The following is a 27,495-nucleotide window of genomic DNA, read 5'->3' on the forward strand; positions in this document are numbered from 1 at the left end:
GTTTACTAGTGTGTGGGATACAAACAGAATGACTGCATTCCTGTGCTTACCTAATATTGCTGAGATGAAAATTAGTTCTCACTGCTGGTGCACCTGGCTACCAAGTATTCAGAAAACCTTGGCAGATCCTTAAAACTTCCATTGACAGGTGGTGTAATCTGCATCTGAATCACTAAGGACAAGGCATGGCTTGCAGAGAGGCATGGCTTCAGACAGCAGCAAATCCAAGAGTAGTGGTTTAGAACACAATAGTGTTAAAAGATTGCTGAAGTTAAGAAATCTAGACTTCAAGTATCCCTATGGCCACTGGAAACCCAAGAGTAAAATGCAAAATGTTTCCATTCTATTTTTTGTTTTATAAAATGGTTACATTTTTAATTAGAACATTTGTTATCATATAATAGGCTTATTTTTTATATTTTTAAAGTCTCAGTTTTAATGCTTATCTTTTTAATAGGTAAATATTGCCCAACAGACCTCATGTAAACGAAAACATTTGGAGTCCTCAAAAATGTTTTAGTATTGTGCCTTGCCATGCCAAGCTGTTTCAGTCGTGTCCAACTCTTTGTCACCCCATGGACTGTAGCCCGCCAGGCGTGTCTATCCTTGGGGATTCTCCAGGCAAGAATACTGGAGTGGGTTGCCATGCCTCCTCCAGGGAGTCATCCCCTTACTGGGCTTTAGTTTCCTTCTTGACAATTATCTCTACATGATATCACTCTATACATGTACATGCTTCTCCGTCTCTCTCCCACAAAGCAATGGTAAACTCTCCGAAAGCAGAAAGTTGGGGTGATTACTGTTGTTAGGGACCAAACAACGGGCTCTAGGACCTGAGTCATGTTTACCAGAAAGAGACAGGATATGCGCTCATCCTGCCTGGCCAATCATGTAACGCCAGCTACTCCGGTAACTGAGACAAAGAACTGCCTGTATATAAGCCGCCATACTCCTTTGTTCGGGGCTCTTGTCAGATTCCCTTGTGTGGGATGAGACTTGGGCCCTAGCGCGCTAGAGATAAACTCCCTTCTTGCCCTTGCAGTACCGTGGTGGACTTGCTCTCTCTCTCGGTCGGTTCGGAGATACGGGCTCGGAGCATAACATTTGGGGGCTCTTCCGGGATCTCTGTCCCGCCAGGGAGGACAACTCTCCTGGTAGAAGGGAGTAACCTCGTTAGGAGATAAGAGCTCTGAGCACCGGTGCTAACGTTGCAGAAGCCCAGATTAAGTCCGGGGCCCGGTATCATACTGGGGAGGCATCTGGCTGTAAAGTGCAGAGGCAAGTCAGCGTAAGGCCGGGGCCTGGTTTCGTGCTGGGGAGGCAGCTGGCTCTGGTTACTGGATTAAGTCCAGCATAAGGCCGGGGCCTGGTTTCGTGCTGGGGAGGCGGCTGGCTCTGTGAACACCCTGCAGGTAAGACTGAGTGCATGGTCAGTGGCCACCTTGCGTTTGTTATCTGTTTGTCTATTCCTGGTGTCTGTGTTGCTCTTTGTGTGTTCTGTTGGCTCCCAGTGTACTTTTCTGTGATCATGGGACAAACAACTTCTACTCCTTTATCTCTTATGATTAACCACTTCTCTGATTTCAAATCTAGAGCACAGAATCTATCATTGCTGGTGAAGAAAAGCAAGTTAGTAACTTTTTGTTCTGCTGAGTGGCCTGCTTTTGATGTCAGCTGGCCACAAGAAGGCACCTTCAGCCTGCCTACTATTCGAGCAGTCAGAGAGAAGGTGCTCTCCCCCTATCCTTTGGGACACCCAGCCAGACCAAACTCCATACATTTTGGTCTGACAGGACCTGGTGGAAAACCCCTGGCCTGGCTAAAACCTTTTGTTTTTCAGCCCCTCGCTTCCCTTCCCTTTTCCCCACCCTTGCTTCCACAGGTTCCACAGGTTTCATCGGGAAAAGCCAGAAAGAGAACCAAGCCTTCAGCTCCTCCCAGAAAAAGGGGCCCCACCTAGGGAACTTGGGGAAAGGCGAAAAAAAAAAAAAAAAAAAAGGCCGGCATAGCGGGAAGAAGACCCAGAGGTTCCCTCCTCCACCGTTCATGCGTTTCCGGTCCGGGCGGGGCCAGCCAGAGAGGGTGGAGAATGGACATATCAGTATTGGCCCTTCTCCACCAGTGATTTGTACAATTGGAAAACCCAGACTCCCTCCTTCTCTGAAAAACCGCAGGGTCTTATTGATCTTTTAGAGTCTATCCTGGTTACTCACAATCCCACTTGAGATGATTGTCAGCAACTGTTACAGGTACTTTTTACTACAGAGGAGAGCGAATGGATCCTGTCAGAAGCCCGGAAAAATGTGCCAGGGGTGGATGGGAGGCCCACAATACAGCCTAACCTCATTGAGAAGGGGTTCCCCTTGGTGCGACCCAACTAGGACTTCAAACGTGCTGAAGGTAAGGAGCCTCTCCGAGTGTACCGTCAGACTCTCATGGCTGGCCTTAGAGTGTCTGCCAGAAAGCCAACTAATTTGGCCAAAATAAACTCAGTGAGACAAGAGCCAAATGAGAGCCCAGCAGCCTTCCTAAAAAAGATAATGGAAGCTTTTAGACAGTATACCCCTATGGACCCACGGGCAGATGAGTCACGAGCGGCAGTTATGTTAGCATTTGTAAATCAAGCAGCCCCCGATGTTAAAAAAAGTTACAAAAGATAAGAGAGGTTAAATAAACAATCCTTGCAAGATCTAGTGAGGGCAGCCGAGAGAGTTTTTAATCATAGAGAGACCCCAGAAGAGAGAGAGGACCGCATTAAAAGAAAAAAAAGAAAATTTAGAGCTGAAAAAAACCGTAAAAATCAAAAAGAGCTGGCCCAGATATTTTTTGCTGGGGTTGAAAACAAAAACAGGTTCCAGAAAGGGAAAAAAATTGGACTCAAAAACTGAAGAAAAAACGACAAGGTGTAAGCTTGAAAAAAAACCCAATGTGCGTTTTATAAAGAGTTTGGACATTAAAAAGATAAATGCCCCAAGAAAAATCTAAAAGAGGGGCCCAAGAACCCCAAGAACGAGACTCCCTCTCCAGACAGTCATATCCTCTACGCGGGTGAGGATAGCGACTAGGGGGTCAGGGCTCAAAGCCCCTCCCCAAGTCCTGGGTAACTATAAATGTGGAGGGGAAACCGGTTGGCTTCATGGTGGACATGGGAGCCCAATACTCAGTCTTAAACCAAAAAGATGGACCCATGTCTAAAAACAAAAAAGTAGCTGGGTGCAGGGAGCAACTGGGACTAAATGATATGGATGGACTACAAAACGGCAAGTAAACTTGGGGGCCCACCAGGTAACCCATTCTTTTCTGGTGATACCTGAGTGTCCAGCGCCTTTGTTGGGAAGGGATTTACTGTCTAAAGTAAATGCCCAAATTCATTTTGACCACAGACAAGTGTCGGTTTTAGATGAGACCGGGCATCCTCTTCAGGTCTTGTCTCTGGCATTAAAAGATGAATACAGACTCTACTTGCCAGAGGCCCCAGCGACAATAAGCCCCAAAGTACAACCATGGGTTCAAAGATACCCTCAGGCCTGGGCTGAAACTGCAGAAATGGGACTAGCCAGAGGCCCCCTATCATTGTAGAACTGAAAGCCAGTGCTTCCCCGGTGAGGGTACGACAGTATCCCATGAGTCAAGAGGCTCGACAAGAAATTACTCCTCATATACAATGCCTCATAGACGCTGGGGTCCTGAAAACGTGCCGGTCCCCATGGAACACTCCCCTGTTGCCTGTGAAAAAAGCCTGGGGGAACTGATTTTAGACCGGTTCAAGATCTACGAGAAGTCAACAAATGGGTGAATGATATTCATCTTATGGTTCCTAACCCTTATACATTGCTAAGCAACTTGCCTCCGAACTACATCTGGTACACTGTTTTAGATTTAAAAGATGCCTTTTTCAGTTTGCCTCTTGCCCCCGCAAGCCAAGAGATCTTTGCCTTCAAATGGCAGGAAGACGGTGGTCAGACCCCTGTGCAGCTGACATGGACTCGCTTACCACAGGGTTTCAAAAACTCGCCCACGTTATTTAATGAGGCCCTGGAAGAAGACCTCCATGAGTATCGGGTTGAACACCCTACCATTGTTTTATTACAATATGTTGATGACCTTATGCTGGCAGCGGCTACAGAAAAAGAGTGCCAAGAGGCAACAGGTGACCTTCTCCAAACCTTGAGGACTTTAGGTTACAGGGCTAATGCCAAAAAGGCCCAGATTGCCAAGCAAGAGGTTACATACCTCGGTTATAAGATAAAACAGGGCCAGAGGTGGCTAACACAGGCTATAAAAGAAACCATCCTCCAGATCCCTGAGCCGGCTAACCCTAGACAAGTGAAAAAATTTTTGGAAACTGTGGAATATTGCTGGTTATGGATCTTGGGGTTTGCAGAAAAGGCCAGGCCCCTATATGAAGGGACCAAAGAAAACAAGGACTGGAAATGGACTGAGCCAAGGAAAGAGGCCTTCCAAGAGCTCAGGCGAGCCTTGCTAGAAGCTCCTGCCCTTGCCCTCCCTGATCCATCTAAGCCTTTCCAATTATTTGTAGATAAAAAGCGGGAGATTAAAAAAAAGGGGTACTAACACAGAGATGGAGACCATGGAAGTGACCTGTAGCTTACCTTTCCAAGAGACTGGACCCAGTGGCAGCCGGATGGCCACCTTGCCTCCGTATCATTGCGGCCATCGCAGTCTTAGTCCACGATGCTAATAAACTGACTTATGGACAGAGACTCTTGGTCTACACTCCTCATGCCATAAAGAAAGTTTTAAAGCAACCCCCAGGTAAATGGATTTCTAATGCCCGCTTGATGCACTACCAGGCCTTGCTACTTGACACCCCACGGATTCATTTCCAAACACCCTGCACTCTAAATCCGGCCACTCTTTTGCCCAATCCGGAGAAAAATAGCCCCCTCCATGATTGTGATGAGATACTGGCCGGGATAACAGCAATGCGAAAGGACTTAACCGATACTCCACTGGATAACAGTGAGCTAAAATAGTTCACAGATGGCAGCAGTTATGTAAAAGATAGACAGAGACGGGCGGGAGCCGCATTAGTAGATGACTCTGGACAGATGATATGGGCAGAGGCCCTTCCCCCTGATACCTCAGCACAAAAGGCAGAGTTAATTGCCCAGAGAGAGCCAAAGGAAAAAAAATAACTATTTTCACTGACAGTCGCTATGCTTTTGGCACGGTACACATCCAGGGCCCGATATATTGGGAATGGGGGTTTTTGACAGCTGAAGGAAAAAAAATTAAAAACTTGCCTGAAATCCGTAGACTTTTAGAGGCTGTACAGATGCCTCGGGCTGTGTCAATAGTACACGTACCTGGACATCAGAAGGGTGACAGCCCCACGGCACGAGGGAATCATGCCGCAGACCTGGCAGCTCGAAAAGTAGCTGATGAAGATTTCATCACCCCTATGTTGGCGATCGGACTTCCACCTCCAGGTATGGGAACTCTGCCCCCAACCCCTGAGTATTCATCCACGGACCTTGCTTAGATCCAAAAACACACCAACCTTCAAAAAGGTAAAGATAGATGGTACCGAGACTCAGACGGCTACTTGATACTCCCTGCTCAGTTGGGACGGCAACTATGTGAGCATTTACACTTGTCTACTCATCTGGGAGAAAAAAAAAGACTCTGATGCTCTTTCAAACTGCGCGCCTTTGATTTCCCCGGCACCAGACAACTGTAAAAAACATAGTGCATGCTTGTAAGGTGTGTCAACAGATGAGGCCAGAAAAAGGACAACATGCAGGACTGAGGTATCGGGGAGAAGAACCAGGGCAACACTGGGAAATAGATTTCACCGAGGTAAGGCCAGGCAAGTATGGTTACCAGTACTTGTTAGTGTTGGTGGATACCTTCTCAGGGTGGGTAAAGGCTTTTCCTACAAAGGGAAAAACCGCGATGATAGTGGCAAAAAAGATTTTAGAACAAATAGTTCCCAGGTTTGGCCTGCCAGTGACCATCGGCTCTGATAATGGACCTGCTTTTGTGAGTCAAATAGTTCAGAGCCTTGCCCTAGCCCTGCGGACTAAATGGAAGTTACATTGTAAATACAGTCCACAGAGCTCAGGGCAAGTAAAAAGAATAAATCGGACTCTAAAAAAAACTTTAACTAAATTGGCTATAGAGACTGGCGGGGACTGGGTGACTCTCCTTCCCTTCGCCCTCTTTCGTGCGTGTAATACTCCTTATCAACTTAATCTGACTCCATTTGAAATTCTGTATGGGAGACCTCCCCCTGTATGTCCAATATTTAAAGAAAAAAAAACTACCACCTCCCACGTTGAGACAATTCCAAGAGGCCTTGATGGCCTTAAGCGAGGTGCACTCTCGTGTCTAAAAACTGCTCTGGGAAATACATGTGGGTCAAAATAAGGGAACTATTCCCTCACATGACATTGGCCCAGGAGATTGGGTATGGGTCAAAAGGCACCAAACCAAGGCACTAAAACCCAAATGGAAGGGTCCTTATGTTGTTCTTCTTACCACCCCAACTGCCCTAAAGGTCGATGGTATCGGGCCTTGGGTGCATTGCAACCACGTATGCCCAGCTGCTTTAGCAGAGCAGGAAGACGCTAAAAAAAAATGAAAAACATCTCTGCACCCGTCCAACCCCTTGAGGCTAAAGCTTCGAAGGCGCCAACAGGACCAGGACAACTCGGCTGGGCCATCTTGTGGATGACCCAGTTACTCTGCTCCGGAGTTGCCAGCGTGAACCCGCATCAACCCGTCAAAATCACCTGGAAGCTGCAAAATGGACTAACACGAGAGGTGCTAAACTCCACTACCGCAATACATCCACCAAACACATGGTGGCCAGACTTGTACTTTGACCTTAAGCCAATGGTAAATGTGCCTTGGGCTAGGGGTTATCTCTGAAAACAAGGGTTCTGGGCATGCCCAGGTGCACCCAGACATGACTAAAAGACCTGTGGGGGGGCACAAGACTCTTATTGTAAAACTTGGGATTGTGTTACTTCTAATGATGGACCTTGGCGCTGGGAAGTAAAAAATCGAGATTTACTTAATTTTTCATTCGCCAAGCCCCTCCCTAGGGTCCTCGGAGATCCAACTTTTAGCTGTAAAAGTTGCAATTATTCGCAAGTCAGAATAAGGTTCAATCCAAAAAAAAGTAAAAAAGAGGGGACCTAGATCTCTGGCCTATCTTGGGGGCTACAGACGAGGAAATCAGGAGGGTTTGGGGTTGATAAAAAAGGGATTATAGTAGTGAGCCAGGTCTTAGAGCCAATTCTTGTACACAGTATCAGGCCCAACAAAGTAAAAAAGCTGGCTGTAACCCCCCGCCTAACGACTTCCATGCCAACATCTTTGGCAGTGAGCCCCGAAGCAGAAGCGCTCGCTGAAATAGATCCCCTATGGAAGCTGATTAGGGCAGCTTATGCCACCCTGAATCAGACCCATCCTGAGGCAACTAAATCTTGTTGGTTATGTTACAACTTAATTCCCCCTTATTACGAAGCAGTAGGCCTCAACGCCTCTTATGACTTGGCCAACAGCACCGATCCTCCTCAGTGTCATTGGGGGGACCGAAAGGTGGGTCTGATGATGAAAGAGGTATGGGGAAAGGGCTTATGCATGGGCACGGTGTTACCAGCAAAGCCTCCACTTTGTGCGCATGTCGTCGAGCCTGATGATTTGCCTGTAGCCAAATGGTTAATACCTCAAATGGGGAGATGATGGGTCTGTTCACACACGGGGCTAACTCCATGCCTGCATAGCTCAATCTTTGACCCCAAAGAAAAATTCTGTGTTATGGTGGCTGTCAGGCCAAAGATTCTGTACCGACCAGAAAAAGCAATATATGATTATTGGGCCCAAAAATTAACTCTAAATCCTCCAAAAAGAACTTATAAAGTTAAGAAGAAACCTCTTACCGCCATAACCATAGCAACTATGTTCGGTCTTAAAATAGCCGGGGCTGGAACCGGAGTAACAGCTCTGTCCCTGCAAGGCCAAGGATTTAACTCCCTGAGAGCGGCCATAGATAAAGACATTACCCGTATAGAGCAATCTATTAGTCATTTAAAATCGTCTCTAACTTCTCTATCTGAAGTAGTTCTGCAAAACAAGAGGGGATTAGATCTGCTCTTTCTGCAACAAGGAGGATTCTGTGCTGCCCTAAGAAAAGAGTGCTGTTTCTATGCAGATCATACAGAAATAGTTAAAAAAATCTATGGCCAAAATAAGAGAGGGACTAGCCCAACGTAAACGAAAACGTGAGGCTCAACAAGGATGGTTTAAATCTTAGTTTCAACAATCCCCTTAGTTGACCACCCTAATCTCCACCTTGCTGAGACCCCTGCTAATACTTCTACTGATGCTTACCTTTGGCCCATGTATTATCAATAGACTTATCGCCTTTGTAAAAGAACGAATAAATACAGTACAGCTGTTTGTGCTTTGACAACAATATCAAACTGTCTCAGGGCCGAGAGGAAGATTCCTCTATATGATCTAAGGACAGGGGGTAATGTTAGGGACCAAACGACGGGCTCTAGGACCTCAGTCATGTTTACCAGAAAGAGACAGAATATGCGCTCATCCTGCCTGGCCAATCATGTAACGCCAGCTACTCCGGTAACTGAGACAAAAAAACTGCCTGTATATAAGCCGCCATACGGGGCTCTTGTCGGATTCCCTTGTGTGGGATGAGACTTGGGCCCTAGCGCGCTAGAGATAAACTCCCTTCTTGCCCTTGCAGTACCGTGGTGGACTTGCTCTCTCTCTCTCTCTCTCTCTCTCTCTCTCTCTCTCTCTCTCTCTCGGTCGGTTCGGAGATACGGGCTCGGAGCATAACAACTGTAACCCCCAGATCATTAAATAGAACCTGGTTCACAGATGACTCAACAAATGAACTGGATAACTATAAAGTTAAATATAGTGAAAAAGTATTTAGCTTCTGAAAAGATGAATAAGCAAATATTTTTAAAAACTAGCATAGTGACTTTAATGTAACCATAAATATCTAAAGCAAATAGCGCCCAGCACATAGACAGGGGGCCTCAACAATGTTGTCGTTTTGTTATCTGTATCTCCCCAGAAGGAATTCAGGGGACATTTTTCCAGTTTAGTCCCGCTACATCCCCAGTGACTGGTTTAGTAAGTGGCACACAGTGAAACTCAATAAATGTCTGCGGGATGAATGCGCACCTCCCTTCTACCAATGGGTAAAACTGAGCCCAGAGAAAGCGCCAGGGCCAAAGCAATTTCAGGAGTTGAGAGCGAAAGCGGGACTGGTACAGGAATACCTGACTCCGCAGGAGGACGCGCTTCGCTGTACTTATTGATTCTCCTCTCCACACAACTGTGTTAAATCCTAGCCTTCAATTCTCAAGGTTAAAAAAAAAAACAACAGTAAAAGCCAAGTTGTCTGTGAGGCTGGAAACAAAGCAAAGCACCAAACAAACGGTTTCCCGGGCATCCAACAGACGCCAACACGCCCGGGACACTGTCATATGACCAGCTACGTCACGTGACCAGCGGACCGCAACTCCAGGCACCCGCCATTTTAAAAATGGCGGCTTCACTGGGAGGCATGTTCTCTGGACAGCCGCCCGGACCCCCGCAACCTCCGCCCGGGCTCCTGGGCCAGGCTTCGCTTCTTCAGGCCACGCCAGGCGTTCCGAGAACATCTAACAGTACCTTGGTGGACGAGTTGGAGTCATCTTTCGAGGTAAGATGAGACGTGGGCGTTTGTGTTCCCAGCCCCCCTCCCCCCGCCCCGCAAAAGGCATGCTGCGCGTGCGCAGGTTTTCTTTTTCAGCGGTATCTCCACCCGCTTACAAATAGGAAACTGGGTTCAGAGAGCGTAAGTCACTTGCTTTAGTTTCCACATCGAGTCGTGGCTGGAATTCTCCTCTAGTAGGCTGCCTGGAGAATCCCATGGACAGAGGAACCTGGCAGGCTACGAGTCCTTAGGGTCGCAGAGTCGGACAGTACTGAAGCGACTTAGCACGCAAGCACAGGCTGGCGAATATGCGTCATCTTGACGTTTCTGGAGGCACGCAGACTGGAAGTTTGTCTATACCCAATCGGGGGACCCTTCTTGGTTCTCAATAGGTTCTTCCTGTCTCACTCCATCCTTGGTCCCATCCTTGAGTATCCTTTCCTGCGTTTCTGCGTGTTACGTGCTCATCCTCTCTAGACTGCAGTGTCCATCATTATGTCTTGCGTCCTTTCCATTGGGCTCCACCCTTAAAGGGTCCTGACGTAGTGGGTCTCTTGGAGCTGATATGGAGTTATTTAAAAGTTACAGTAGGGGAGGTTGGTACTAAGGACTGAGGGAGGAGGAGGAAAGCTGGGGAGTAAAGAGAGAGAGGCAGAGGTGACCCAGACTTTGAGTTTTGCTGAAACTCATTTTCACTTTGGTTGCATATGACACGTTTTAAGTCAGAATACTAATAGATGTATTAGTATTTGGGGCAATCCAAATATTGCCCCAAATGGTAATTATATAAATATGTAATGTATCCTCCCTCCCACATCCATATACAACTACAACTTGGATATAGTTGGGGTCGTCAGTGCCTCACCAGTCTGGGATATTTTTTTTTTTTTAAATTGAAGTATAATCGACATATACTAGTTGCAGACGTACAACACAATTTGATATTTGTATGTATTGCAGTGATCACCACAGTAAGTCTAGTTAATATCTGTCACCATACATAGTTACAAAAAATTTTTTAAATTACTCTGTACATCCCATACCCATGACTTGTTTGCTGCTGCTGCTAAGTCACTTCAGTCGTGTCCGACTGTGTGTGACCCCATAGATGGCCGCCCACCAGACTCCCCCATCCCTGGGATTCTCCAGGCAAGAACACTGGAGTGGGTTGCCATTTCCTTCTCCAATGCATGAAAGTGAAAAGTCAAAGTGAAGTCGCTCAGTCGTGTCCGACTCCTAGCGACCCCATGGACTGCAGCCCACCAGGCTTCTCCATCCATGGGATTTTCCAGGCAAGAGTACTGGAGTGGGGTGCCATCGCCTTCTCCGTATGACTTGTTTATCTATTTTTAAAGATTTAGTTGTTTGTTTATGACTTCACAGGGTCTCCTCAGGTCTTCATTGCTTTGCACGGCCTTTTCCAGTTGTGGGGAGCAGGGGCTGCTCTCTAGTTGGGGTGTGCAAGCTTCTCATTGCAGTGGTTTCTCCTACTGTGGAGCACGGGTTCTAGGCCTGCGGGCTTGAGTAGTTGGGGTGCATGGGCTCAGTAGTTGTGGCACACAGGCTTAGGTGTCCCACGTGCCATGGGACCTTGCCAGACCAGAGCTCAGACCCATGTCCCCCAGATGGGCAGGTGAATTCTTTACCACTGAGCCAGGAGGGAAATCCCTACGACTTAAAACTGGAAGTTCCTGCCTTTCAGCTTTCACCCATTTCACATATCTCATCACCTGTCTCTGGCAACCCCCAATCTGTCCTGTATATCTACGAGCTTGGTTTTATTGGTGGTGGTGGTGTTTTTAAGGTCCATATATAAGTGAGGTCATATAGTATTTGTTTTTCTTTGGCTGACTTACACCCTCCAGGTCCATCCATGTCACAAATGGCAAGATTGTGTCCTTTTCTATGACTGAATGATATTTCAGTGTGTATGCCGTAACTTCTTTACTCATTCATCCATTGATGGACACTTAGGTCGTTTCTATATATCTCGGCTATTGTGAATAAATACTGCAATGAACATGGGGTACAGATACCTTTTTAAGTTAGTGTTTTTGTTTTCATCAGCTAAATATTTGTATGTGTATTATATTTTATTCATCTATTTATTTATATATTTTTAAGGGGACAGAGGAAACTAAAGTTCCTGAGATGAGTTTTCTTCCCATCCTCTCTGGTGGCTCCTCTGACTCTGAAGGAGCAGCCCCAGCTTTCTTTGCCAGCTTGTGACTGGCTGGCTTCCTGGATGAGATGTTTTCCCGTAGCCACAGGTTTCACAAAGCAGGTGCACGCCTGCTACATCCCAAATCCAGCAAGGGTCACCTTTCAAAGTAATACACAGAATGGGCAGTCTGTTTTTCCAATTTCTTGATTGTTATAGGATTTTCCCTGGAGAAATCCTTTGATTTTTCTGAAGGGTAACTGCAGGCAGCAGAAAGGCTCTCACATTTGGTTGATGGCTTAAATTTGAACCTAGACTTGCCTGCCTCACACCTACACCTAGTGTAGTATGCTTACTAGCAAACTAGGTCCGTGCTTTCCTGAGGTTTGAGATTTCTCTTCTTCACCTCCCCCATCCCCACCCCAGGTCCCATCTGGTTCTCTTTTTGGCCTTTCTGTTCTGCAATGGCCCTTCTTCGTCCATTTCCTGAGAGTTACCCTTGCACAGAACTGCTGTGCGCCTAGATCCATGTTCCTTATTGGGAGTTGTTTGTTCATATAACACCACTTTCTCTTAGGCTGTCCAGTCAGTCAGTAACATGTATTTATTGAGCATCTACATGGTGCCAAACAGTAAGACAGGCAAAATTCCCAGCTGCTAGTAAGGCACAGCTAATAATGAACTGAGAGAATGCCACAATATCCGTTAACCAAGTCAAAACAATAAAGCAGGGCTTGAGGTTGGCGCATGAGCAGGAGGGACACCATTTTGAAAGAGTAGACAGGGATAGCCTCTGAGGAGGTGACAATTGACCTGATTCCTGAATGTGTGATAATACGTGTCATGTAAGCATCAGGGGGAGGGGCTACAGATGGGATTGGAATAGGTATCCAGGGCCTTGTGTGGAATGAGATAGCTGGGAAAGGAGCGGCAGTGGGAGAGAGACCGGATAGGGGTGCCTGCAAATACCAGCTTCCTCTGTGGGCCTAATGGACTCAGTTTACCAAGTTTCTTCATTGACACAATGTCTTGTCACTTGGTATGCAAACCCAGAAGCTGTCAACTAACTGAATGACATCAGGAGAAGTTATTTCTTACTCTAAAGTAACATTCTTGATGTGTGAATGACATTTTTTTCTTTTGTGATATTTTGATCACACAGGCTTGCTTTGCTTCTCTGGTGAGTCAAGATTATGTCAATGGTACAGATCAGGAAGAAATTCGAACTGGTAAGAATTCTTCATTGCTGATTTTACATTTGGTATGTTTCAAGCCTGCTGTATCCCGAGATAACTTTTCCAGGAATAAGATTTGTGTAGTCAATCTCTATACTGCTGGTTTTTGTTCATGTCACTCATAATGAACCACTTAAAATGAATGAGCTTTTCATGTTGATACCAAGACAGAGAAGGCCAATAGAGTGTACTGCTTTTAAAGAACTAAGTTTTGTGCTTCCCCCTCCTCGTCCAAGTTCCCAAGTTCTGTCCCCAGAGAGGTACTTTTGATTTCTTTGTACTGTGTTTTAAATGTTTAATTTCAATTGGAAATCGTGATGTTAACACATTACTGACCAGGGGGTTTTCATAGAAATGAATGAGTGTTGCTGGTGTTTTGTTATGTAAGTGAAGACTGAAACATCTATGGTCAATAACGTTTGGGTAACGAAAGACATTTATATGTCCCTGGTCAGTGGGTTGTTAATTGCTGGATCTCTGCGTTTTCTTTCTTTGGAAGAAGTTTGTACTGTTGGTAGGTTTCTTATTCACTTGATAAAGGCACAGACTATCTGCTATTTAATGTTGGTTAATACATAGGAGGTCGGTGGTCAATGTTATTGCTGTGAGCAGGATTAGAACCCCTGATCCCAGCTGATACCTGACTGTTCATTTATGAGAGAGATATGTGTGTCTAGTGTTTTTCTTAATTTAATATTTTGGTCTTTTTTTTGTTGTTGTTCTAAGGTGTTGACCAGTGTATCCAGAAATTCCTGGATATTGCAAGACAGACAGAATGTTTTTTCCTACAGAAAAGATTGCAGTTGTCTGTCCAGAAACCAGATCAAGTTATCAAAGAGGTACAAGCTCAGCTTTCTTCCCAAGTTTAAGGAAGAACAAATGTTGTCCAAATTCCATTTACACTTTAACTGAGGTGCTCCATTTGCCAACTAGTTACAGTGGGGCTTCATAGCTTGAGTGTAAAATGTTGGTTGTCAGTGTTCATGACAACCTGGACCTTAGGGGTAGGGGTGGAAAGCAGGGCTTCAAACAGAACAGCCTTTACTTGTTTCACACGTTAGTTTCTGTGGAAGATTTTTCTTTAAAAAAAAAAGTTCTGCTGCTTGAAAATGTTGAAAAGCCATTAACATAGATGATAAGCTCATTTTGGACAGAAACTAGTCTGTGTGACCCTGGTGCCTTACACACAGGAAGGATTCTGGGCAGTTTCGTTCAAGGAATCAAAAAGTCAGTGTTCTGTTCCAGGCTCATTGAAACTCAAGATTTCATTTTCTCAGTTGTTTGAAACCAGAGTCTTGGAAATATATTGAGGTTGTCATTAATGGCATTTTGTGGGTTGGCCCAGGGTCTGCTCCCTGCAGTGTGGAAGAGAAGGATCTTCCTGCCCCAAACACAGCAATTCCTTCAATGGAAAAACCTAAATTAGAATCATTATTTTCTAATAATTTTTAAAGTAACTTCTCCCACAAGCTGAGCAATTAGTCAAAATGTTTTTATTCTTTGATACCAGCTATTAAGAATGTGAATGGTAAGAAGATGATATTCCTATAATTCACCATATGAAATCATTTCCTGATTTGAATACCTGAGTGATAGTCTAGGTATGTTTAAGGTCAGGTCTTAATACAGAATTTTAATACTATTATTTGTTAAAAAAAAAACTCTTAAAAATGAGGGTTTACTACTTCATAATCTGAAAGGATAGAATGGTAGCTATGGATTCTTTTAAAATAGTTAATATGTGTTTCAGATCCTCAAGTGTTTAGATTCTTCTCACAGAGGCTTTGGATATAGAAATGCTGGGTGCCCAGAGGCCAGGATAAAAAAGAGACTGATTTTTTTATTTTGGCTGCCTTTTGGTACTTTGGAATTTTGTGACTTGTTGTATTACTTATTAAAAGAACATGAATTAGAAGTAACTCAGTGTTAAGCAGGCATCTTTCATGGAAAGAGTTGCTTTAGTTTATTCAAATTATGCAGCTAAGCAGAGTAATCGGCCTAGTATGGCTTAGTTGATTCTGTTTTGAATTTACTTCTTAGTGCTCTTAACTAATCGGGAATTATGTTCATTTTTCATGCGTTTGCTCTGACTTCATTGCTTCGATTGCTTTCATTTGTAGGATGTCTCAGAACTGAGGAATGAATTACAGCGAAAGGATGCTCTGGTCCAGAAGCACTTGACAAAACTAAGACATTGGCAGCAGGTGCTGGAGGACATCAACATGCAGCACAAGAAGCCAGCCGACATCCCTCAGGGCTCCCTGGCCTACCTCGAGCAGGCGTCTGCAAATATCCCTGCACCGATGAAGCAAACCTGAGGAAAGGCCGCCTGCACACTAGCTGGTGCCTGAGTCAGCCCAAACACTGTTTTGCTAAACATCTCTTCTTGTAGACTTGACATTTTGGGAGAACTCTTTGCCAGAGAATGAGATGATTTTCGTTTTGTGCTCTCACCTAAAATTTTCCCCTTATTTTTGTAAGTTATTTCTTGAGTACTTTATAAAATGCTTATTGCTGTGGTAAACCAAGTATATTGTCTTTAGCAAAGTTTAAGACTGTTAGTGTGATGCTGTTTACAGATTTCTTTTATGTTGTTTTTTTTTATGCTTGCTTTTATATTGTTTTTATTTTTGTATGACTCAATCTCTCTGTATTTCCAGTTTTAGATTAGTTTGTATGATATGATCTGAGCTGCATATCAGAGGATGAGGATTTTGGTTGTAGGCTTCCATGATAATTTACTGTTCAATGGCAGTATATAAAAATATGCAACTTTTCTGTTTTTCGAGACTTTGAACTACCTCAAGAAGAGGAGTCTAATGCACAGTGTAAAACTTCCAGAGCCTCACAGTGAGAATATTTTATAAATAGATCAGAAGAGGAAGAGGATTATAATATCATAGGTTAGTATAGTGACTGTTACTGTACTGCAGTAGCCTAGTGCTTTAGAAATCCAGTAGTATCCTTGAATTAATGTTGACTTTTATTTGGGATAAGTTTATCTTTTGTGTAGTGTTTATTTACTTTTGGGGTGCAGTGGTGGGAGCAGTGATAATGCTAGTGGTGAGATAAGCAATACTGATTATTGCTTCTGCAATAATGAATCAGTTTAACACAGTGGACCCTGCTCTCAACAGAGGCATTGGTGAATATGAACTTGCTGTGATCATCTTTTGAGTTTTAAGTTTTGTGTGTTCTGCTCTTTTGGAGCAGATTTTTCTGTTAACAAAGGTTCTTGCTAATGGTGTTGATTCCAAGGGACTGGGACCTTGAAGTGGGAGGTGGGCTGTAGGGTGCATAGGAGACTCGGTGTTGGGAAGATATCTAAGCCTCTGTTGGCCACAAAGGCCATCTCAGTTTCTCTGTTGAACTGTTGTTGAGAAACATAAACCGGCATTGTGCCCTGTCTCCTTAGATAAGGCTTTCCTTTCTCTGTTGTTTACAGTCCCTCATTAGATTACACCCCACCACCCTCAACCAGTGCAGCACTGTCTTCTGAACAGGCAGTACTTCTGAGACTCAGTGTCTTGGCTGACTTTTTTTCTCTGGTCTTGAAGGCCCGCCCCACCCACCTTGACATCCACTCAAGTTTCCGTCTGGCCTGGATGCCACCTGGTCTCCACAGCCTCTGAAGGCCCTCCATCACATCCCCAGGACACAGGACCTCTTGTTTCTTCTGCCAGCGTTACTTGGTTCTCCCTCTGGGGTTAGTGATCTGTCTCTTTGTTCTCATGAAAAGTAGGCATTATTCCCCTCTGAATACAGAGGAACCATGTGTTATTTTTTTATACATAGTACTTGTTTTCCTGTGCTTTTGTGTATGGTACATAGCCTGAGGCCAACGAATTCCTTCAGTCAGAGTATATAGGTAAAGCTTTTAAAAGTTGTTTTTAATCACATTATCTGATGTCAAGGTTGTTAACCTGGTCACCTTATGCCAGTCAGAAACTGGCCACTTTAGATTTCTTGATTAAACACCTAACCGATCACATTTTAGACATTCTTTCAGTAATGAAGAGGTTCTTCGTGAAAAGTTCAGAAACTTCTATTTGGTGCTTACTAAAAATATTTTGAACTAATGTGTGTACCAGTTATTACGATTTCTTTACTAAATTCAAAAGTTTTCTGTCAAATAACATTTCACTAAATATCTTTTTCATTTTTGGTGATGTATTTTGCTGGTCAACAAACACAGAATACCCTCTAGGATGCCGCCTCCTTCGAGGAGAAAATAATGAGGTATCAGCTGAGATTTCTCTCACCTCTCAAGGGATGACAGATCCACCCACATTTTGAGGGCATCTTTATTGCCTTCCTGTTCCATCTGCTGAAGCGTTTACACTGTGTAAGACAAGCCTTGCCTCAAGTGCTGTGAGGCCCGGCCAGTTGCCTTCTGCTGGGTTTAACCCTTCGGGGGCTCTCGTCTGCAGGTCACTCCCTGCAGCTCAGCATTCTTGGTCTCCCGTCTTCAGCATTCCCTTCGTGATACCTGAGCGCCACCCCATTGCCCGGCCCCTCATTCAGTCTCCAACTCCTCCACGTACTCTCACCTGCTTCACTTTGACACTTCATCATCTATTTTTGAACTCATTCTCTTTAACACATCTTTTCTCTTTCCTCTTCTGCCCAACCTATAAATGTTGACATCCCTAAGGGTTTGGTCATGGGCCTCTGGAGGCCACGAAGGAGCCCTGCTCAAGTTTTCTCAAAGGGCGTGCTCTCACGGTGGGGATAGTGGAACCATGTTATTTCCGCCCGACACGGACTTCTTTAATGGGCAGTCAGTCCTTGCTCTGAAGCTCCTCAGCCTGACCAAGGCTTTTTCTCCTAACTCTGCTGCTATCTAAGCTTCTTGACTCTCTCTACAGGCTTCTTGCCTCTAGGCTTCTTGCCTGTATCTTCCTTGGCTCTCTCTAGAGGTGTCAACTCTGTATCAAAATATGAAGGCTTTTCCTGCCTCCTGCCTCCTCCCCTTGATTCAACACGTGTTTCTCCTGAGAACGGGGAGACTTGCCCCTGACATCAGACACTGAATCAGCACTGCTGGGCTGTGTTATTCTCCTATGAGACAGAAGCAGTCTAAGGTACCAGCCTCCTAGACAAAGCTGCTCTGAGACCATGATAGAGCAGAACAAACCACTTCACAACTCTGTATAAGCACAGGAAAAAATAAAGGTCACACTGCCACCCTTTAAATACCAAACATTGTCCTGGCTTAAAAAATAAGTGACTGCACCTTTTTTTTAAAACCATTTGCAGCTTTATTTCTAGTCGGCCTTCACTGTTGTTCAGTGGCTAAGTCATGTCCAACTGTTGGTGACCCCATGGACTGCAGCATACCAGGCTTGCCTGTCCTTGACTATCTCCTGGAGTTTGCTCAAACTCCTTTCCATTGAGTTGGTGATGCCATCCAACCATCTCATCCTCTGTCATCCCTTTCTCGTCCTGCCTTCAATCTTTCCCAGCATCAGGGTCTTTTCCAATGAGTCAGCTCTTCACATCAGGTGGCCAAAGTATTGGAATTTCAACTTCAGCATCAGTCCTTCCAATGAATATTCAGGGTTGATTTCCTTTAGGATTGATTGGTTTGCTGTTGAGGACACTCTCAAAAGTCTTCTCTAGCACCAAAATTTGAAAGCATCAATTCTTTGGCACTCAGCCTTCTTTATGGTCCAGCTCTCAAATCTGTATATGACTACTGGAGTAAGATAAGATCCAGTCATAGAGTTTCCTCTGCTTTCTGACAGCATCCAATTTGGAATGAAGCCCTGCTCTTTTAGAATCTCCTTGAAGATATCCAGTGCCAACATCTTACAATAGGGTCTTTCTAAAACACTTTCTGAGAAGCCCCACGATTCTTCATGATGGACATTCTACCTCTGTTCCAACAAATAATAAATGCAACTCATTCAACTATAGCTAGGTTTCTGGTGGTCTTTGCTCCTCCAGCTGTCTCAGTGTATGCCTCCTGGAGGGCCTGACTGACATGCTGCTGTGAGCATGGTCTGAGAGAATCGACAGGAGGGTGAGGTTGGAAACTGACTCACTCACTGTCCAAATGGCAGGAAGATCCATCCTGAGTGGGATGTGAGGGCCAGTTACCAGCACAAGAGGGTGGCCTCGTTATTGAGGATTTTACCAGTGCTTCCCTGGGCAAGTTTCCCAGTGGAAGGGAACTTTTGTCAATGCACAGATTCAGTGTTGCATATAAGAACGGTGGAATTGGCTGGTTAACACTCCACTGTTTCGACTGAGCAAAGGGACAGTGACAGAATAACTCTTTAATGCTCAAAGGCCTCTATGAGTTTCTGGAGCATCTTTGGTTATCCCCTGCAGGGGGAGAACAGACAGCTGAGGAGCTAGTAGGAGGCAGCAGATCAAAACCAATGTTGCACCTTGGGGATGATGGTGGAGATTGGTGCTCTTCTTAGAAACCTGAAGGATGCTAGGAAACTGGTCCCAATCATAGCTCTGTTTACTTTTCCAGACTTGCCCTTACGGAATCCAGGTAGAGGCTGGAGACCGAGCATGTAGCAGGTAGCCTCGCTTGCACCTGCTGCTGCACTGATACTGGAGCAGTAATAAGGGCTCAGGTATGCAGTGTGCAACTACTGATGGACAACCTCATTCTTTTCTCCCCCAGTTAAGAAACAGTTGGCAACTGGGAAATGTTCCTTTCCAGGTTTGTTCCAGGCATACATTAATTCCTTCTCTCTGTTATAATATAGCCTAAAGAGATACCCTGTTTTTCCTCCTAAATCAATTCTGAATCAGTTCATTTGTCTTCATGTCTGCTGTTAACCTCCAAACCATCCCCATCGTCTCTAGACCACTCTGCTCTTAAGAGATGAATGGAACCAGATTATGCAAAAGAAAACAAGAATGTTTTCTCTCTCAAATTTCCTTATCAATATTATCTAGGGTACAGAGAGGTAGAATTTCATTCCCTGCTGGTGAAGGTGTAAATTGCTAGAAACTTTTTGGTGATTTGGTAGTATTACACAAAAAGCCTAGGCATATCCTTTGATGCTTTATTTCAATACTCAAGGAATATGTCCTAAAGAAAAAATGATAGATGCATGCCAAGATGTACTTAGCAAAGGTAATTACTTGTGTATAATCTTAAAATTTAGCATGATCTTTTAGTCACATGCAACAAGGAGTTAAAACTGATATGGCGTCTCAATGAAATACTATCTCTGTAGCATGTGTTATGCTGAATTAAATAGCCTCCTTTGTTAGTCATCAGGAGTTGCACAGTGGTGGGAAAATATTTCAACAAAAATAGAACTACCTGTATGTACTCTTTTTAAAACACAGAACACTATCCTATAATGCTCACTTCAAGCAGGAAATAAAACTAAAAAATACCTGATACTGAAAAGTAACAGGGCATGTTACACAGACGGAAACAAGTCTTTGCATTTTAAAAAAGTATGTTATTGGGCTGTATGTTTTAATTAGGTAGTAAATTTACTTTCAGATTGTGAGTCTGAGTTGTAATTGCATTTCTTTCAAAATGACCCAAGTGCATGAGCAGCTACATTTTATTGGAGATGATCTGACTGAGGTTAATGTGAACTCCCTGTTTCTAAGTTCAGCCTTTGTATACTTTCACCTCTGAAAAATCAGTACAACTCACAACCATTTTTATTGCCCAGTTGTTTAAAGTTTTATTCAAAGAGTGAAGATTTGACAGTGCATGGAATAGACAACTGTTTATAGGCCACCTGCTGGGCCAGCACCAAAGGATTGAGGATGTATTTTTCCCACTGAAAGTTGTATTGAGTTTGTTAAGTTGCAGTGCTCCATCAGAGGATCAGACAACTCAGCATGGACTGACAGCAGGGTCAGCACTGAACAGCCATTTTCAGCTCCCTTTAATCCACTGAGCATCCATGCGATGGGGAAGCAACGCACCACGAGGCAAGACTAGAGGTTCAGTAGGTCTTTGACTTCAAAGAACAGATAATCTAGAAACTGTCACAAACAATCAAGCCGATGCTGCAGTCATTGAGGTTGAGATGTATGACAGGGTCGGGCTCCATTATTCACAGAGAAATCCTGGCAAAGCTTAACTACAATTCATGATTAGAATTATTGCCCATATTTTGTTTAAACCTCAAAAAGCCCCTTTGAGGTAGGTGTTACACCCTCTGTAATCTTCATATCCTGGACCTAGGAAGTCAAAATATTTGACCCAACTATGCCAAAATCTGCTACAGTCCATTCCTAGTAGTTGGGTTTGGTTTTTAGAAACTGGCTTTCCTGGTTATTCTGAGCTTTGTTTAATTCCCCTTCCTATTGAGGTTGCGTGTGCATTTTGGAGTTATTTACATAGAAACACTTTAAAGTGAAGATGATCAGCATCCTAGGAAAAATGAAACCACTTTCAAAGTAGACCATGGAAATCACAAAATCTGATATTCCACAAGGTGGTGTGCAGTCTTATGGACACTAGAAATAATCATGTATAGGTCATCAGTAACATTAATAATATTTCCCTGTGGGTGCTTTCTGACAACACTGGCTTGTTTCATCTTATCATCACAATGAAACAGTATGAAATGTTAATGTAAGAATTTGTTTTAGCTATATATGTAAATCATATTACAAGCAAGTTATTTGGTTGGTTGGCTTTTTAGTTCATTCCTTCAGTCAGGTGTTTCAAAAGAAATGTTTTTCAAATATCCTCTTTATGCTATCCCAAGGATCAGTTTAGAAAGAAAAATATTTGGTAAACCATTCTTGGTGTGCTGAACCTTGCTTCTGTTGGACTTCTTTGGGTTGGGCTGTATCATCATCTTGTGTCCTAAAAACAAAGAAGTTTTCTTAGATGGTTTTGAAAATTATTCAGTAAACAACTTAATATGCCATCATCTTTTCAGGGAAAGATAACTACTGCTTTACTCTTAAAAAGATACTAGAATGTGATGGGTCGATATTGGTAGCTAGAAACAAGTTGTGAAGGATGAAGATGAGGAGAGAGCATCTAATTCCGTTGTGGAAACAATGCTGTCCATTATTTCACTTAAAATGAATGAGGCATATTTTGCAACATTTACTATTTAAAAGAAGAAGGAAAAAAAATATATGTATAGGCTGAACTGGGTCTTGGTTGCTGCATGGGGGCCTTCTTTAGTTGTGGCAAGCAAGGGCCACTCTAGTTGCAGCGTGCGGGCTTATTGCAGTGGCTTCTCTTGTGGTGCACAGCCTTAGTTGCCCCATGGCATGTGGAATCTTCCCAGACCAGGAACTGAACCCATGTCTCCTGCACTGGCAGGTGGACTCAACCTCTGGCTCCCAGAGAAGTCCGCAACATTTACTATTTATTTCAGGCACAAATTAAACAATAAACCCCTTTCAAAAAACAGTAAAAGAAGAAATGGTTAATGAATACAAAATTACGCTTCTGGCCTCTTCAAAAGTTACCTAATGTGCTCTGGCCTTTCAGTGAGGCTGTGAAATTAGTCTAATAAACTGAAAAAGAGAGATGATAAGTAAGTACAGTGTATACCTATCTGAAAAGTCTCTATCTGTACTTGGGAAGCTTCTTATAAAACAGTGGGAACGCAGCTTTAAAAAGGTGTGTGATAATGAGATGAACAGTGGCCAGGGTCAGGCCAGCTCTGGCTCTGGCAGTTAATAGACCATATGCTTGGGATTCTAGGCCTCAGTGTCCTCAGCTTCAAAACAAAGGGCTGGACTTGCTCAATGACTGGCAGGGAGTCCTTCCAGCTCCACATTCATTTTTGTCCAAAGAGCCTTGGGCAGGCAGGGCCTTTGGAAAAGGAACATTTCAGAAGAGGCCTCTTCTGAAAAGCAAACTCAAAGTCCATAATTAAAGATTTAGCTCTGAACAAAAATTGGGGAAGAAGGAAAATCAATAACGGGAAATCACACATTTCTGGAAGAGAAGCATGCTGCAGGGGTTTGTGGAAAACAAAGCAGTATCAGAGAGCACCATATGTGATCAACCAAACCCACAGATTAAGATTAAAATTACAAGATTATATAATGAATCTTGAGAAATAACCTTTTAATAATAGTGGGAAATTGCTGAATAGTTCTACACCAGGTCTTGTGCTGAGCATGTCCTATGGATTAACTCCTTTAGTTTCACATGAGTCTGAAGAGGTAGGTGGTATATTATCCTCATTTTAGAGGTGAGGAAACAGAGATGTCAAGTGAGCTGCCCAAAGCCACACAAGCTAAGAAATGAGGAGGACCAGAACTTGAATCCAGACTCAAGGCCAGATGATGACAGCCCATCGTTTGTGTGAACCACTCTGAAGTGATCCGCTAAGTGATTCAGTGTTCCCTGTCTACTCATCCATGGAAAAGGAAAAAAAAAAAGAGACTTTCTGGGATTTGTTATCAGGGAATAGTATCTCTTCTAAAGAACGACCTATTTCCCTTCTCATAGATAATCTTTCTTTTTGGCTGAGTTGCAGTTTGTCCAAGGCAAGGCTTGTTTTGTTATTCTTTGTATCGGCCCAAATGCTGGGTATTTAACAGGTGCCAGAAAGGAATTCTAATTTCCCTCCTGTCAACAGAAAAATGGAATCATAGCTTTGGCCCTCTGCGTGCATGCTGAGTCACTTCAGCAGTGTCTGACTCCTTGCAACCCCATGTATCATAGTCCGCCAGCCTCCTCTGTCCATGGGATTCTCCAGGCAAGAATGCTGGAGTGGGTTGCCATGCCCTTCTCCAGGAGATCTTCCCCAACCCAGGGATCAACCCCGCCTCTCTTACGTCTCCTGCATTGGCAGGAAGGTTCTTTGCCTTCCTGAGAAGCCCAGCTCTGGCCCCCTACCTTGTGGCAGTTTGCACATCTAGAGATGGCGTGGGTTTGTAGGGCCGGCTACAGCTGGGACCTGGGTCCAAGCTGGGTGACTTAGTTATTGGAGGGGCATTGATCCTGGAGCTCAGGTCACCACTCAGAAAGTTCTTAGCATAGGAAGCGAGGTTTGGCACACTGACCACTCGGCTGGGCACTTCCTCCATCTTCTTTTTCTGTTGGTATTAAAAGAAAGGCCTGTTAGTGCCACCTAACAGAAGCATTATTGTAAAAGTAGATAAGCCTGCCATGCCAGAATTACGTGAGCAAGAGACAGTATTTTTATTTATATACTGCATGCTCTTTTTTAAAGCGTTTAGTTGTGCTTTAAAAAAGGCTCACAATCTCTATCCAAAACTTCTGGCAGCAAATGTATGTTTTAATGTAAAGTTTTTAGATTTTAAAAGGCACCCTCAGCAGAAGCTGGTCCACACTGTCCTCAAATACATTAATATTTCTGGAGTGAAACTTACATTTTGTCACATGAAGAGGGATATATAAAAATTATACATGAGCTCACATGAAGTCAACTGGAGGTAATGAATTACCAAAAAATAGAAACTAGTGCTTTAGGATTTTGTGATAGCAGATGAGAAATCTGGATGTGACTATTTTCACTGTAATACATTGCAAAAATATAAAAGGAAAAAAAAGGTGAAGTGAAGGATTCTTGCCTTTCTCCTTTCTATCACCAAGATATAGCCACTATTAGTAGTGACACATGTATAAAAAGTTTGGAAAATTTTAAAAACTCATAAAAAATATATGTAATCTGCCTTGTCAGATATAAACAGTTTGCTAGTAATTTGTACTATCTCCTGGGGGTCTTATTTTCAAAGAATATTTCTCTAAATGAATGCGAGACTGTTGATAAATAAGCTACCATTATCTTTGGGAAAAATGAAGCCAGCAGAATTATGTAATGCATTAAAACCAGTAGGACCAATTTACCTTCATGGAAGGGGTCAAATACCCTGGGTGAGGATTGAAAGAGAAGGATCGATTCCGATGGGACATTGCGCTGGGGAATGCTGCATAGTGAAATCTTCTCTCCTCCTGGAAAAACAATACAACTGAGTCTAAATGAGCCTAATTACTCAGCACACTGAGTTTGATTTGAAGGAAGAAGGCTGTGAGGGCAGATTACAGAGAGGAAGAAAGACCAGGGGAAAGAGGGGAAGTCAGTGGGAATCAAATTATAGTCCACTGAGGCTTTGAGGAAGCACCTTTATTTCTGGGGCCTTGGTGTCCCCAGCCCCTCTTGTAAAGGAAAGGGCAAGCTTATTTGGAATGCCTTAGGGAAATCAGAGATCCAGGTACTCTTAGCATCTGAGAAAAGTCTACTGCAGAAAGTTACTAGCTAAGGCAAAATAAAAAAACACCCAGGTACAATCGCTATATGGGTCTTCTTGGTGGCTCAGTGGTAAAGGATCTGCCTACCAATGCCAAAGATGTGGATTCAATCCCTGAGTCAGGAAGATCTCAGAAGGAAATGCAAGCAACTCCATTATTCTTGCCTGGGAAATTCCATGGACAGAGGAGCCTGGTGGGCTACAGTCCATGGGGTTAGACAGTCTAAAAGAGTTGGACATGACTTTGACTAAACAATTCACAATCGCTATATGGTCAATCTTTATCAGTGTCATTTTCCACTGTTTTTCTTTCCAGATGTCTTGTTTTTAAAATAAGTTCCAGTTGTCAAATTTCATCTGTAAAAACATTGATAAGTATTTCTAAGAGATAAGGACTTGTTACAAAACATAACCATGATACTTTTGTCACACTTAACAATTTCTTATTGTGTGTTAGTCGCTTAGTCAAGTCTCACTCTTTGCGACCCATGGACTGTAGCTTGCCAGGCTCTATTGTCCCTGGAATTCTCCAGGCAAGAATACTGGAATGGGCTGCCATTTCCTTCTCCAATTCCTTATTAGTATCATCTGATTTTCCGTCAGTGGTTAAGTTTTCCTCATCATCCTGACAAGAAGCAGTGTGCCTGGGGAGCAGGAGGGTGCGAGGATGGGTGTGAGTTACAAGTGTGTGTGTGTGTTGTGGGAGGATGTGTAGCCACTATAAGACCATTGATTTTACTCTGAGAAGGACAGGGAGCCATAGGTAGTACTGATCAGAGCTGTGCTGTGATGTGTCTTACATTTTAATAAGGTTACCCTGGTTGCTGTGAGGTCAGCAGAGTAGGGTGAGGCTGGAGTGAGTGGGGACACCAAAGGACTCTCCACCATTTTTAAGAGGCAGTGGGGCCTGGACCAAGGTGGCGAAGGGAGAGACACAGGGAAATGGCTGGACTTCACATGTGGCTAACTAGTTGACCCATATGGGCCATGCCGATGGAGGCAAGTATATCAGCCAAAGTCCCCAGAGCTGAATGTAAACCACTGGGAGCTGGCTTACAGAGAACTTCCAACCAAAACGTGGAGCACAGGAAGGCTGGACAAATCCTAAAGCAATGGTCAGAGTGAGGAGACACGGATGTGAGGTCCAAGTCATTCTAGATTTTCCCAAATTCTATAGGTTAGCAAAACACAAACCAATACCAACATCAGGCAGATGGTGTAGGACTTGGGAGCAGGGTAATTATTTTTTGCCTTCTACTTTCCTGTGTTTTTTCTAGTGAGCATGTATTATTTTATATAATGGAAACAATAACCAAGGACCTTTTGTAAGGTGGTTTTCAGGTTATCAGGAATACAGTTTTAGGCCCCCAGGGAAGTGCCAGGCTAAAGCGAACGCCCCTGAAGCCTCACCGTCAGCTGCTTGATGATCTCCTCCCTCTCCTTCAAGCGGGTCTGCAGACGGCCTATGAGCTGAATGTCCTCCGGCCTGGATGCCCCCTTCCCTGGCTTCTCTCCGGAATCTTTCAGTCTGTTTCAAGCAGGCATGCAGTTAGCCCCCGCGCCACAGTGACTCAGGAGGGAGATGTGGACATGATGCGGATGCTGCCGTGTGCTTGGCCTGGCTGGCCACTCTGTTCACCAAAGGGGAAACTGAGGCCCAGGGTCAGCCAGTGAGTTGCTTGCAGAGCTCCAGGTAGATGGAGCCCAGGACCCCAACTCCCAATCTGACATGTGTACAGCCCAGGAATCAAAGATCTGTGTACATAGATGCCACATTCACCAGGGCTTCAAGAACCAGGGAAGTTTGGGGAAAGTGGCTTTGGCTGGCAAATGTCCCCACTGCTACCGAGGACAGCAGGTTGTGCTAATTACAGATGTGGTTCCATCGCCATCTCCTGGTGGCCAGAGAGCACGGCCTGAGCTGGTTCTGCAAAATAGGGGGGTAGCAGGTACCCACAGCCCTTTCAGTGTGAAGCTGGAGAGAAATAACCTCCGGATGGTGGTAGAGGGAGGGGGGCTGCAGGTGATAAGAGGCCAGGGCTTTGGAGTGAGAGGACCCGGGCTCTTAACCCAGCTTTGCTTTTTTCTAGCTATGTAATGGGTATTTTGCCCATAAACCTCAGTTCCTTCTTTAAAATGGGCATGAAACTGAGTGGTTGTGAAGATTCAAGGAGATAATGTATGCCTGGCACATGGTAAGA

General features: G+C 44.1%; 2 protein-coding genes across 3 annotated transcripts in view; one reads left to right on the top strand and one right to left on the bottom strand.

Moving 5' to 3' along the window:
* The first annotated feature begins 9,544 nt into the window (after positions 1 to 9,544).
* Positions 9,545 to 20,592, top strand: MED28 (mediator complex subunit 28). Its single transcript, XM_004009719.5, has 4 exons — positions 9,545 to 9,712; positions 13,030 to 13,096; positions 13,829 to 13,941; positions 15,223 to 20,592. The coding sequence occupies exons 1-4, from the start codon at positions 9,554 to 9,556 to the stop codon at positions 15,418 to 15,420; spliced, it is 537 nt and encodes a 178-aa protein (XP_004009768.1). The 5' UTR covers positions 9,545 to 9,553; the 3' UTR covers positions 15,421 to 20,592.
* A 157-nt stretch (positions 20,593 to 20,749) lies between these two features.
* The window catches only part of FAM184B (family with sequence similarity 184 member B), a 119,591-nt gene continuing 112,845 nt past the window's right edge, over positions 20,750 to 27,495 (bottom strand). For both annotated transcript variants that reach the window (XM_042251262.2, XM_027970885.3), the window contains 4 exons: positions 26,705 to 26,822; positions 24,894 to 24,998; positions 23,919 to 24,118; positions 20,750 to 21,914 (listed from right to left, as the gene is read on the bottom strand). In XM_042251262.2, the coding sequence (XP_042107196.1) occupies positions 21,821 to 21,914; positions 23,919 to 24,118; positions 24,894 to 24,998; positions 26,705 to 26,822 (517 nt within the window). In that variant the 3' untranslated portion in view covers positions 20,750 to 21,820. The remainder of the gene's footprint in view (positions 21,915 to 23,918; positions 24,119 to 24,893; positions 24,999 to 26,704; positions 26,823 to 27,495) is intronic.

Source organism: Ovis aries, chromosome 6 (assembly GCF_016772045.2).
Source record: "Ovis aries strain OAR_USU_Benz2616 breed Rambouillet chromosome 6, ARS-UI_Ramb_v3.0, whole genome shotgun sequence".
In the NCBI taxonomy this organism is placed as follows: domain Eukaryota; kingdom Metazoa; phylum Chordata; class Mammalia; order Artiodactyla; family Bovidae; genus Ovis; species Ovis aries.

Coding starts and splice junctions, on each gene's coding strand:
- MED28 (XM_004009719.5), top strand. CDS start 9,554: ATGGCGGCTTCACTGGGAGGCATGTTCTCTGGACAGCCGCCCGGACCC. Junction 9,713..13,029: donor AGTTGGAGTCATCTTTCGAG/GTAAGATGAGAC, acceptor TTGATCACACAG/GCTTGCTTTGCTTCTCTGGT. Junction 13,097..13,828: donor TCAGGAAGAAATTCGAACTG/GTAAGAATTCTT, acceptor TGTTGTTCTAAG/GTGTTGACCAGTGTATCCAG.